At 41.3% G+C, this 12,419-nt stretch overlaps 1 protein-coding gene across 3 annotated transcripts in view; it reads left to right on the top strand.

Annotated features, from left to right (window-relative positions):
• Positions 1–12,419, top strand: part of ANKRD42 (ankyrin repeat domain 42) — a 52,194-nt gene that overhangs the window by 27,065 nt on the left and 12,710 nt on the right. For all 3 annotated transcript variants that reach the window (XM_014532227.1, XM_005884818.2, XM_014532226.1), the window contains 3 exons: positions 1,885–2,085; positions 4,335–4,460; positions 9,590–9,695. In XM_014532227.1, the coding sequence (XP_014387713.1) occupies positions 1,885–2,085; positions 4,335–4,460; positions 9,590–9,695 (433 nt within the window). The remainder of the gene's footprint in view (positions 1–1,884; positions 2,086–4,334; positions 4,461–9,589; positions 9,696–12,419) is intronic.

The raw sequence follows: 12,419 nt of genomic DNA, 5'->3' as shown, positions 1-12,419 counted from the left end.
TCTTTTATTAGTGTAGACTAGAGGCCCGATGCATGAAAATTTGTGCAAGAGTAGGCCTTCCTTCCCCTGGCTGCCAGCTCCGGCTTCCCTCTGGCACCCAGGACCCGGGCTGCTTCCCTCCTCCTGCCACCGGCAGGCACCCGGGATCTGGGCTGCTTCCTTTCTCCTGCCACCTGCTGGCACCCAGGACCCGGGCTGGCTTCCCTCAGGCCACCTGCAGGCACCGGGACCTGGACTGGCTTCCCTCCAAACCTGGCTTCATCAGGAAGGATGTCCGGAATGACATCCGGAAGACCTCCGGTCATATTACCCTTTTATTATTATAGATATGGTGCCTGGCCAGCCTGGATGAGGGGATGATGGCTGTTTGCAGCTGGTCACACCCCCTTCAGGGTGGGGGTCCCCACTGGGGTGCCTGGCCAGCCTGGATGAGGGGATGATGGCTGTTTGCAGCTGGTCACACCCCCTTCAGGGTGGGGGTCCCCACTGGGGTGCCTGGCCAGCCTGGATGAGGGGATGATGGCTGTTTGCAGCTGGTCACACCCCCTTCAGGGTGGGGGTCCCCACTGGGGTGCCTGGCCAGCCTGGATGAGGGGATGATGGCTGTTTGCAGCTGGTCACACCCCCTTCAGGGTGGGGGTCCCCACTGGGGTGCCTGGCCAGCCTGGATGAGGGGATGATGGCTGTTTGCAGCTGGTCACACCCCCTTCAGGGTGGGGGTCCCCACTGGGGTGCCTGGCCAGCCTGGATGAGGGGATGATGGCTGTTTGCAGCTGGTCACACCCCCTTCAGGGTGGGGGTCCCCACTGGGGTGCCTGGCCAGCCTGGATGAGGGGATGATGGCTGTTTGCAGCTGGTCACACCCCCTTCAGGGTGGGGGTCCCCACTGGGGTGCCTGGCCAGCCTGGATGAGGGGATGATGGCTGTTTGCAGCTGGTCACACACCCTTCAGGGTGGGGGTCCCCACTGGGGTGCCTGGCCAGTCTGGGTGAGGGGCTGAGGGCTGCTTTCAGGCTGGCGGTTGTTGACTGAAGCTCCCAACCGCTCCTTTTTTTTCTCTTTTTTTTATTTTATTCTGGGCCAGCTTTAGCTCTGGCTCTAGCTCTGAGGCTTCGTATCTGGTTTGTTTGCCGTTCTATAATCGAAACAATGTATAACTTCAGCTCTGAGATCCCGGCAGGCTGAAAGCTGGTTTCTGGGGTTTTGTTTAGCTTCTTATTTGCAACATAGTACATAGTTGCTTAGAGTTGCAACTCAGAGGCCGGCAAGTCAGGCGGGGAACTTGGAGTCTGCAGTTACAGGAGCAGGCAAGCCTCATGTTCGCTTCCAGCTGCCTGGCTGCCGGCCGCCATCTTGGCTGACAGTTAATTTGCATAAGGATATGCTGATTAGCCAATGGGAAGGGTAGCGGTCATACGCTAATTACCATGTTTCTCTTTTATTAGTGTAGATAATGTTTATGGAAAATTGACAAAATACATAGTGATAAAAATAACATCATTCATATTGGCATAGTGACTATTTTGGCTTATTTCTTCCCCTTTTTTTGCAAAATACTTAAGAATTTTGTCTATTATTTATCTATCTTACATAGCAAGCATTTTCTCATGTAATGATAAGCTGCATAACTGGGATTTCACTTTCCAAGAAAACATTCTGGGGCCTGCTCTTTGGTGAGCCTCCTCTGGCCTCTCCACACTCATAGTAAGTATTGCTTTGGCATGACTAGAAGGCCGAGTAAGGACATGTAGGCTGGAAAAACATCTATTCTCTTTGCTCAGAGTATGTCCCTGTGAGGATTAGAGACAATGTATCATTTATTTTTTTATGATTATTTTTATTGTCAATTTAAAAATGAAATTCTTTTTTCTCTCTCACCTATAGTTCACTTAGCAGCCATGGAAGGCCACCTTCACTGTTTTAAATTTCTACTCAATAGAATGAACAGTGCAACACAAGCTTTAAAAGCCTTCAATGACAATGGAGAAAATGTGCTGGACCTGGCCCAGAGGTTCTATAAGCAGAACATTTTACAGTTTATCCAGGGGGCTGAGTATGAAAGAAATGATCCAAAAGATCAGGAAAGTAAGTAATAAACCTGAAATGTTGTAGCATTTAATATGTAGAATAAATTGAAAAGGAAAAGAAAGAAGTTGTAAGTTAAACATTAAAATATGTTATGTACCATTGTCCATATATTTATACAGTTTCTTTTCTTTATTGAGAAATATTTTAGGCAGAAATGTACAGAGATTAATATAATGAGCAATCTTCATACCATTGGATTTAAGAATAAAATAGTCATTGCTAATCCAGCTGGAGATGGGGAGGGAAAAAGAATATATGCCTAGAAATAGAGATTTTTCAAAGTCTAATTTGAACTCATCACTTTTGCTAACTTTCCATTGGCAAGAGTTTAGTTACATGGCCATATACTAGTATTAACTAGGAGCCTGGAAATTTCGCCACCTAGATGAGAAGCCTCATCTCAGCTGCAGCTCGCTTACTAATGAAGGGAAGGGATTTTAGTAGACAACTAGCAATCTTTGAAACTTCTTTTAAAACTTTATTAAAATGGCATACAAGGGTATGTATCCTTTTATGACTTAACTGCTATGACATATTTTTTAGATTAGGTTGATAGATGTATCCTAGTTTTGTTTTTTAAATCCTCACTGGAGGACATGCTGAGAGAGAGAAACATTGATGCAAGAAGCGGATGGGTTGCTTTCTGAACATGTCCTGACTGGGAATTGAACCAGCAGCCCTTCAGTGCACAGCACCATGCTCAACCAACTGAGCCACTCTGGCCGGCTGCTTATTGATTTTAGAGATAGGAAAGGAGAAGGGGGGAGAGAGAGATGGAGGGAGGGAAGAAGAGAAAAAAATATTGATGTGAGAGAGAAACATCTGACAAAGAATATAGGTATAATTTTGATTCATTCACACTGGACAGCTATTATTGTGTTGGTTGTTGTCATTTTTTTTTTATTTGACAGTCTAAGGGCAAAGGGGTCAATGCCCCTGACTAAATAGTCAGGTATTGCATGTTCTAAAAATTCTTGCAGCACATCAGTTGAAAATTGCTGATATAGATTAGTTTGATTTTTTAATGAATAATTTTGAATTTCATCTGTGTTTATATATATTAGTAGTTCATTCCTTTTTATCTCTGAATAGTATTCCATTGTATGAATGTATATATTTTATCAATTCACCTGCTGATGAGTATTTGGATTGTTTTCAGTTTGGGCTATCCTATCTAATAAAAGAGTAATATGCAAATTGACCATCACTCCAACACACAAGATGGCCGCCCCATGTGGTCAAAAATGGCCCCCACAAGATGGCCTGCAGGGGAGGGCAGTTGTGGGCGATCAGGCCAGCAGGGGAGGGCAGTTGGGAGGGACCAGGCCTGAAAAGGAGGGCAGTTGGGGGCGATCAGGCCTGCAGGGGGGCAGTTAGGGGTGATCGGGCTGGCAGGGGAGCAGTTGGGCGTCGATCAGGCTGGCAGGGGAGTGGTTAGGGGGTGATCATGCTGGCAGGCAGAAGCAGTTAGGGGCAATCAGGCAGGCAGGCAGGCGAGTGGTTGGGAACCAGCAGTCCTGGATTGTGAGAGGGATGTCCTACTGCCCGTTTAGGCCCGATCCCGCTGGAATTGGGCCTAAATGGGCAGTCGGACATCCCTCGAGGGGTCCCAGATTGGAGAGGGTGTAGGCTGGGCTGAGGGACCTCCCCCTCCCCCATGCACGAATTTTGTGCACCGGGCCTCTAGTCATTAATAATAGAGATCTGCTCTGAACATTTACATAGACATATGTTTGCATTTTTCTTGTTAAATACATAGGAGTGGAGTATATGGTAGGTGTATGCTTAACATTAAAAAGTTGTCTAATTGTTTTCCAAAGTAGTTATATCACTTTACATCCCCACCAGATACGCATGAAAATTCTATTTGCTCCATGGAATTCCCAACATTTGATATGGTCATGTTTCATTTTAGCCTTTCTAATGGATGTGAAGTGTTATATTATTGTGATTTTAATCTACATTTTCCTGATGATTAATGATATTGAGCATCTTTTTATATGGGCATTCATATATGTTCTTTTATGAAGTGTGCATTTAATTCTTTTGCCCATTTTTCTTGGATTGATTGTCTACTAATCTTATTTTGTGGTTCTCTTTTTATTACTTTATTGTTAACAGAACTAATTCCAATATAACATTCTCATACTTCAGTTAATATTGAAATCTAAAATGTGCACCCGCTTAAGGCAGGAAAAAAGAATTAGCTCATGTGTTTACTGAAATGCTGAATTTTTTATTCATAGGTTTAGCATTTCCAGGTCATGTGGCTGCCTTTAAGGGTGATTTGGAAATGCTTAAGAAATTAATAGAAGATGGCGTAATCAATATTAATGAACGTGATAATAATGGATCAACTCCTATGCATAAAGGTGAGTTATGATTCTTTGTTGTTTTTTTTAAAAATATATTTTATTGATTTTTTACAGAGAGGAAGGGAGAGGGATAGAGAGTTAGAAACATCGATGAGAGAGAAACATCGATCAGCTGCCTCCTGCACACTCCCTACTGGGGATGTGCCCTCAACCAAGGTATATGCCCTTGACCGGAATCAAACCTGGGACCCTTGAGTCCACAGGCTGACGCTCTATCCACTGAGCCAAACTGGTTAGGGCGACCTATGATTCTTGTTTAATTTTCAATTCTGACACAATTGCTATTGAATTATTTACCTTTTAAAATAATTACCCATCAGAAACACATGAAAATGCATGGCAGAGTGCTTAATTTTTATTTTATTTTATTTTAATTAAAAATGTTTTAATTGATTTGAGAAAGAGAGAAAGGAAACATCAGTTTGTTGTTTTACTTGTTTATGCATTCATCAGTTGATTCTTATATGTGCCCTTACCAGGGATACAACCTTGGTGTATCAGGATAATGCTCTAACCGACTGAGCTACCCGGCCAGGATCAGAGTGCTTAATTTTTAATTCAAGTATGATACTCCTTTTATGATGTCAGATATTTACACATTTTCACATTTGAGGGTAATTCCAATAGAAGTTCTCTTTTGATTTTGTCATGTAGTTAAGATGTGAAATTCACGGTTAGAGAAGTTTCTTAGGAGTAACATTTTCTTTGGACTGAAAATGGCCTGTTCATGCTAAAACCATATCTATCTTTTAAAAATGTTTTTATTGATTTTATAGAGAAAGGAAGAGAGAGAGAGAGAGAGAGAGAGAGAGAGAGAGAGAGAGAGAGAAACATTGATCAACCTCCTGCACGGCCCCCACTGGGGATTGAGCCTGAAACCGGGTATGTGATGGGGAATCAAACGAGCAACCTCTAGGAGAATTTTCTTTATTCTAATACTCTGCAAAAATGTTTTTTCTTCTATAGAAATATCAATTAACATGATATGAACACGTTTTCTAGATATGTGCAATTTTTCTCTGCACTCTCCTTCCTTCTATGTGGAATTCTAAAAGATTGATCCATGTTTTTTTGTTGTTTTTTTAATCAGACCTTGTCAGATTGTCAACTCAGTGCAGGGAGTATATCTCTAGGATTTATTATTGCCAATATCCCTTTTATTTATAAAATAAAAAGCCAAATCTTTAACCTCTAGCACCTGAAATTTCTATTTTGCTTTATTAGTGATATTATACTTTTTTTTATAATGTGATGGCTGGTATTCTTGTAAAAGTCTTAGAGTAAAAAGAGTAATGTTGCTCTAGCTGATTTGGCTCAGTGGATAGAGCACCAGCCTGCAGACTGAAGGGTCCCAGATTCGATTCCAGTCAAGTGCATGTACCTTGGTTGCAGGCTTGAACCTGGCTCTGGTCAGGGACCATGAGGGAAGCAACCAATCCATGTGTCTCTCTCACATCCATGTTTCTCACTCTCTCTCCCTTTCCCCCTCCCTTCCATTCTCTCTAAAAAGCAATGGGAAAATATCCTCAGGTGAGGATTAACAACAACAATAAAAAGACAGTAGTCTTGTTAATATAGTCCTGTGTTTGAATAGGATTTTATTTCATAAATAACTTCTGGTTGTTATTTATTTCATAAATTATGAAATAATGTTACTGTTGTTTAGGTTCTTAGCTTAATCATTAAAGTTTATTTAATTTATAATGTATCTTAAGAATCTTAAGCACCATGTGTACCAATCCTATATAATAAAAGCCTAATATGCTAAGTGTCTGGTCTACCGGGTTGGCCATTCAACCTGTCAAAGCATAATATGCTAATGATATGTAAAGGCTGCTCAACTGCTTGCTATGACATGCACTGACCACCAGGGGGCAGACACTCCAACCGGTAGGTTAGCTTACTGCTGGGGTCTGGCCAATTGGGACTGAGCGAGATTGGCAAACATGCTCTGGAGCCCTCCTGTGGTCCCTCCCTTGCTGGCCAACCTCCTGCGTCCCTCCCTGGCCCTGATTGTGCACCGGTGGAGTCCCTCAGCCTGGCTTGCACCCTCTCACAATCCAGGACTCCTCAAGGGATGTTGGAGAGCCTGTTTTGGCCTGATCCCGCAGGCCAGGCTGAGGGACCCCACTAGTGCACAAATTCGTGCACTTGGCTTCTAGTAGTTTTATAAGAGAAAGGGTATTTGGGGCAGAAAGAAGGGGAAGTGATAGGGGTTTCTCTTATACATAGAGGGGTCCCACTTTGGTAAATGCTATTCTGTAGTTTGGAGAATCTCATTCCATCCATCTCTACTAGCTGTCTAGGCATTAAAGCTTTTCACTATGGGATTTATGAATGGAGTGGATACTTAAAATGTGCATAAAAGATTGTGGTTTTTAAAAAATGTGCTGCCCTGGAGTAAAGCCCCCATTTTATAACCTAGCTATAACCAGTTTATATTCCTAGTGTGTATGTGGGGTGTCATTTATGAGAAGCAAAAGAGAGGCTCACTCACAGTATTTATAAAGCATCTTTGGAGGAATGATACATTAAAGTAAGTTTTACTTGCCAGATGGTTTTCAGCCTGTCAGTCAGTTCTTTACCAGTTGAACTGAGATGGAAATGAGGGAACTGGAAGAAGGTTCTAAAGAAATTGATGTACAACAATAGAGTGTTTGGGTTACAGCTTTTGTGAGAAGGTGAGAGGGTGAAAGTGAAGAGGAACCAAAAGGGTTTGCCCTTCACCCCTTCTCTGGTCAGTTTGTCCGTAAGAACTCCTGGGTGGATCAGATGGTATGGTGGAGGGGTGGTAAGTGGCTGCAGCAGGGGGAAGGGACATTTTTGTGTACATTATCTTTTTTTCTGTGGAGTATCTGTATGCTAAATCATACCCAACTTGGGTAAATAAAAGCTTCCTTATAATTTAATTAACATGTTGTCAGTCTATCTGCTTCTTTTTCTTTCATTTTAATTTTGATTCAGTTAATAAGCTGCAGTATCCGTCATTTAATGATTTTTAAATCTATTATGACTTCTCTTTCATTTACTTTTAAGCCTTAATTATTTCAAATCATTTTTTAAAAAATATATTTTATTGATTTTTCACAGAGAGGAAGAGAGACAAATATATTTTATTGATTTTTCACAGAGAGGAAGAGAGATGGATAGAGAGCCAGAAACAGCAAGGAGAGAGAAACATCGATCAGCTGCCTCTTGCACACCTCCCACTGGGGATGTGCCCGCAACCAAGGTACATGCCCTTGGCCGGAATCGAACCCGGGACCCCTCAGTCCGCAGGGCTTCAAATCATTTTTTAAAAATTTCTAGCCACTGCATAATTTTTCTTGTTCTCATATAAAACATTGGTCCAATTAATAAATATTTTCTAATCAATATATAATAAGGATCTTAGATAAAAATTCTTTTATTGTATTTCATTGTAGACAAATTACTTAGCGCCCCCCCCCCCCCCCCCCCCGTAATATTAACTGTGTAATAAAATGGAAATGTTGGGTTAAACTCTGTTTTATAAAGCTCACCGTTGTTCAGGATTCATAAATATGGTTTGTAACTCTTACAGAGAAAAGATGTTGCTGTTTTTGTTTAAAGTAGGATTATGTCTATAGGTATGGGAAATCCTGTAGTATTCTTTGTTAGCTATTTCGGATTTGCTGTAGGAGAAAAGAGAAGCGAAAAGAGAAGCCCCAGGCTCCTCAGGGGCCAATTCTGAGTTTGGAAGATGGACCTGAGTCATTTCGGGAAAGGTAGGAAAAGAGTGCTTATACTAGTAGACCTTTTGTAAGCTGGGCCATAGGGCTATAGTGATGAGGTTTGCTTTGTCATTGGATCTGGCTTTGTGTCCTTTCCTCTCTGTTCCAAGTATTGGAGGTAGATTAACTTTTTAAGACACCAAGCCATACCAAAAGTTCATGCTCTGATTTATTTTACAGAGGTACATATATATTCAGTACCAGTCATGTGCCCACACCATGGAAATCGCGTGAGATCCAGACTTTACTGTTAAGGAGCTATATACTTATACCATGAACAACTAGAGATTTGTATAAGTCAGGATGTAATATATGGCAAAAAGTTTTTGGTGGTTAAAATACATGCAGTGGAATTCAGGAGTAGAAATTGAACAGAAGTTGCTGAGGGTTAAATTATTGAGGAAATATTCATGGGAATTCATAAATAACACCTTATGTTTATATAACATTTAACAGGGTGCAAAACTGTCATGTTCAATCCTTATTGTAATTTTATAAGCCAGCAGTGTAAATAACTGCTGCTTTATAAATATGAAATTATCTGTGTAAAAAATGAGAAAATTGAGGTCTAGAGGAACCAGGTTTTTTGACTGAGGTTACACAGTTGGTAAGAGCAGAGCTTAGATTTCATTTATTTATTTTTCTTCATTCACTCATCAAATCTATAGACATTTGTTGCAGGTCTGTATGTGCCAGCCACTTGCTAAATTCTGTTCTGTCCTCCAGTCTCATTGTTTAGTAGACCTAAATTCAGCTCTTTTAAGTTTATTAAGTCCCCCCGCCCCAGTTTCCCTGAGTCTTGAGATGGACTTAGAAGGATGGGTAGAAGTCAGATAAACATAGAGTTGAGTGATGGGCACTAGGTGAGAAGACACATAAGCAGTGTTATGGAGGTGAAAATTAATATCGAGTGCATGTGTCTTAAGGACAAGATTTAGAAAAAGGTGTAAATAGTTTAGGTAATTGGGGATCTATAAATTTTGAGTTGTGAGGGTCAGAGGAATAAGTTCTGTGATATAAGATTGGTCAGGAGCTATCAATAGCAGCGGACAGACACTCAATAAGATTAGAAAAAACTAGATTATAGTTTCAAATCCATTACTTACTAGCTGTGTGATGTTAAAGAAATAACTTCTTTGAACCTCAACTTTTATATCTGTATGTAAAGTTCTCTGTATAGGTGATGAGTACAGTATATATTTGATTACATGTTTGTCCGATGAATGAATAAATGAAATGGAGAAAATTACATCTGCCCAATTTATTGGTTATTGCAAGTATCAGTATTTATGAAAGTACTCTCTAATGGTGTTCAAAGTTTGGAAAGTTGCTACTAGTAACAACTTTTTGTGTATTTTCTGTTTGTTTTTACAGCTGCTGGACAAGGCCACATAGAATGTTTGCAGTGGATAATTAAAATGGGAGCAGACAGTAATATTACCAACAAAGCAGGGGAGAAGCCCAGCGATGTGGCTAAGAGGTATCCCTATATGCTTTACTTTTTTCTTTTTGGTTTTGTTTTTAAAGTTTTGCGTATACTCTGTTATACTTGGAAATCTCTGAAGATTCAATGGGATGACATTGTCAAATGCTGATAGAATGACAATATTCAAGCTGAATAGACATTTGATAGTATATTAACTCTTTTCTCTAAAGCAGTGATTCTCAACTGGGAGGAAGTATTGTCCCCTTTCCTGGAGGAGGGGCATTTGGAAATTTGGGTTTGTCACAATGACTAGCAACCATCTCTCTCTATCTACACTAATAAAAGAGAAACATGGTAATTAGCGACGACCCGCTACCCTTTTCATTGGCTAATCAAGTTGAGTGATGGGCACTAGGTGAGAAGACACATAAGCAGTGTTATGGAGGTGAAAATTAATATCGAGTGCATGTGTCTTAAGGACAAGATTTAGAAAAAGGTGTAAATAGTTTAGGTAATTGGGGATCTATAAATTTTGAGTTGTGAGGGTCAGAGGAATAAGTTCTGTGATATAAGATTGGTCAGGAGCTATCAATAGCAGCGGACAGACACTCAATAAGATTAGAAAAAACTAGATTATAGTTTCAAATCCATTACTTACTAGCTGTGTGATGTTAAAGAAATAACTTCTTTGAACCTCAACTTTTATATCTGTATGTAAAGTTCTCTGTATAGGTGATGAGTACAGTATATATTTGATTACATGTTTGTCCGATGAATGAATAAATGAAATGGAGAAAATTACATCTGCCCAATTTATTGGTTATTGCAAGTATCAGTATTTATGAAAGTACTCTCTAATGGTGTTCAAAGTTTGGAAAGTTGCTACTAGTAACAACTTTTTGTGTATTTTCTGTTTGTTTTTACAGCTGCTGGACAAGGCCACATAGAATGTTTGCAGTGGATAATTAAAATGGGAGCAGACAGTAATATTACCAACAAAGCAGGGGAGAAGCCCAGTGATGTGGCTAAGAGGTATCCCTATATGCTTTACTTTTTTCTTTTTGGTTTTGTTTTTAAAGTTTTGCGTATACTCTGTTATACTTGGAAATCTCTGAAGATTCAATGGGATGACATTGTCAAATGCTGATAGAATGACAATATTCAAGCTGAATAGACATTTGATAGTATATTAACTCTTTTCTCTAAAGCAGTGATTCTCAACTGGGAGGAAGTATTGTCCCCTTTCCTGGAGGAGGGGCATTTGGAAATTTGGGTTTGTCACAATGACTAGCAACCATCTCTCTCTCTATATATATAAAAGCCAAGAGACCAGAACACCGGAACGACCGGTTGCTATGACATGCACTGGGGAGGTGAATTGGCCCGATCAGGGCCCTGATTGACACCCCCCAATCGCCCGCAGCCCCTCCCCCCCGGCCAGCCCTACCCCTGTTTTTTTTAGGCCGGGCCAGCCGGCCAACTTCCCGCGGCCCCTTCCCCACACTGGCCGGCCTGATCAGCTCTCATTGGGGTGGGCTGGCCGGACCCCACCTGTGCATGACTTCGTGCACTGGGCCTCTAGTCACTAATATTTAGTGAGGTCAGGTCCAGGAATGCTTAAATGCAAAATGTTCTACAGGACTCAGAATAGTGGTGAATAGCATAGAATCATCCCACTCAAATGCTGGTACCTCTTGAGAAATATTGTATGATAGAGCTAATCAAAAGGAGTCACATGGGCTTTGAAACAAATTTTGGTCTCAGGTCCTCAAGGAATATTTAGTCCATTTTTTTATTTGGTGGTGGATTTTTTTTTTTTTTTCTTGTTTTGTTTTTGTGTTGTTGTTAATCCTTACCAAAGGATATTTTTTCCATTGATTTTTTAGAGAGAGGAAGGGAGGGGGAGAGACAGAGAGAGAGAAACATTGATGTGAGAGAGACGTGTCGATTGGTTGTCTCCCAGATGTGCTCCAACCAGGACCAGAGATTGAGCCTGCAACTGAAGTACAAGGTACGTGCCCTTGACCAGAATTGAACCCACAACCCTTCAGTCCGTGGGCCAATGCTCTAACCACTGAGAAAACCAGCTAGGGCTGTTTTTTTTAAAATTCAACTTTATTGTACTTATGTTTCAAATGCTACAGTTAGTGTTAGTGTTACAAAGATGAAAAAACACAGTTCTTGCCCTCAAAGGAGCTTAGCATCTTGTGGAGAGAAAAATTATAATTATTGTAATAATCATTATTAATTATAATAATTATTATGTGTAAACATAATTATTGTTAATTATAATAATTATATTACATTACTAGAGACCCAGTGCATGGATTTGTGCACATTGAAAGGAAATTAATTAGAAGTGACCAGCAGGGCAGGACTGGGCAAGACAGGCTGGACACGCCCTGGAGCCAATGTCCTGCAGTCCCTCCCAGGCTGGCCGCACCAGGGGCGGTGCTGGGGCTCAAAGGGCATCTGCAGAGTGAGGAGGTGTCCCTCTGGCAGGTGGGGTCCCTTGGCCTGGCCTGCAGGGATCGGTTCAAAACCCGCAGTCCAACATCCCCAAGGGGTCCCGGAGTGCGGGAGGGCTCTCTGCAAAGCTGCTGTTGCTCGGCAGCTCCTGCATTGAACATCTGCCCCTAGTGCTCATTGTGCGTCATAGCTATTGACCGGTTGGCCGGTCACTTAGGCTTTTATATATTATACTAGGGGCCCGGTGCACAAAAATTTGTGCACTGGGGAGGGGGTTCCCTCAGCCCAGCTTGCCCCCTATCACATACT

Source organism: Myotis brandtii, unplaced genomic scaffold (genome assembly GCF_000412655.1).
Source record: "Myotis brandtii unplaced genomic scaffold, ASM41265v1 scaffold86, whole genome shotgun sequence".
NCBI classification, from domain to species: Eukaryota; Metazoa; Chordata; class Mammalia; order Chiroptera; family Vespertilionidae; genus Myotis; species Myotis brandtii.
Note: the sequence above shows the minus strand (reverse complement) of the source record. Positions and strands in the feature narration are given on the sequence as shown.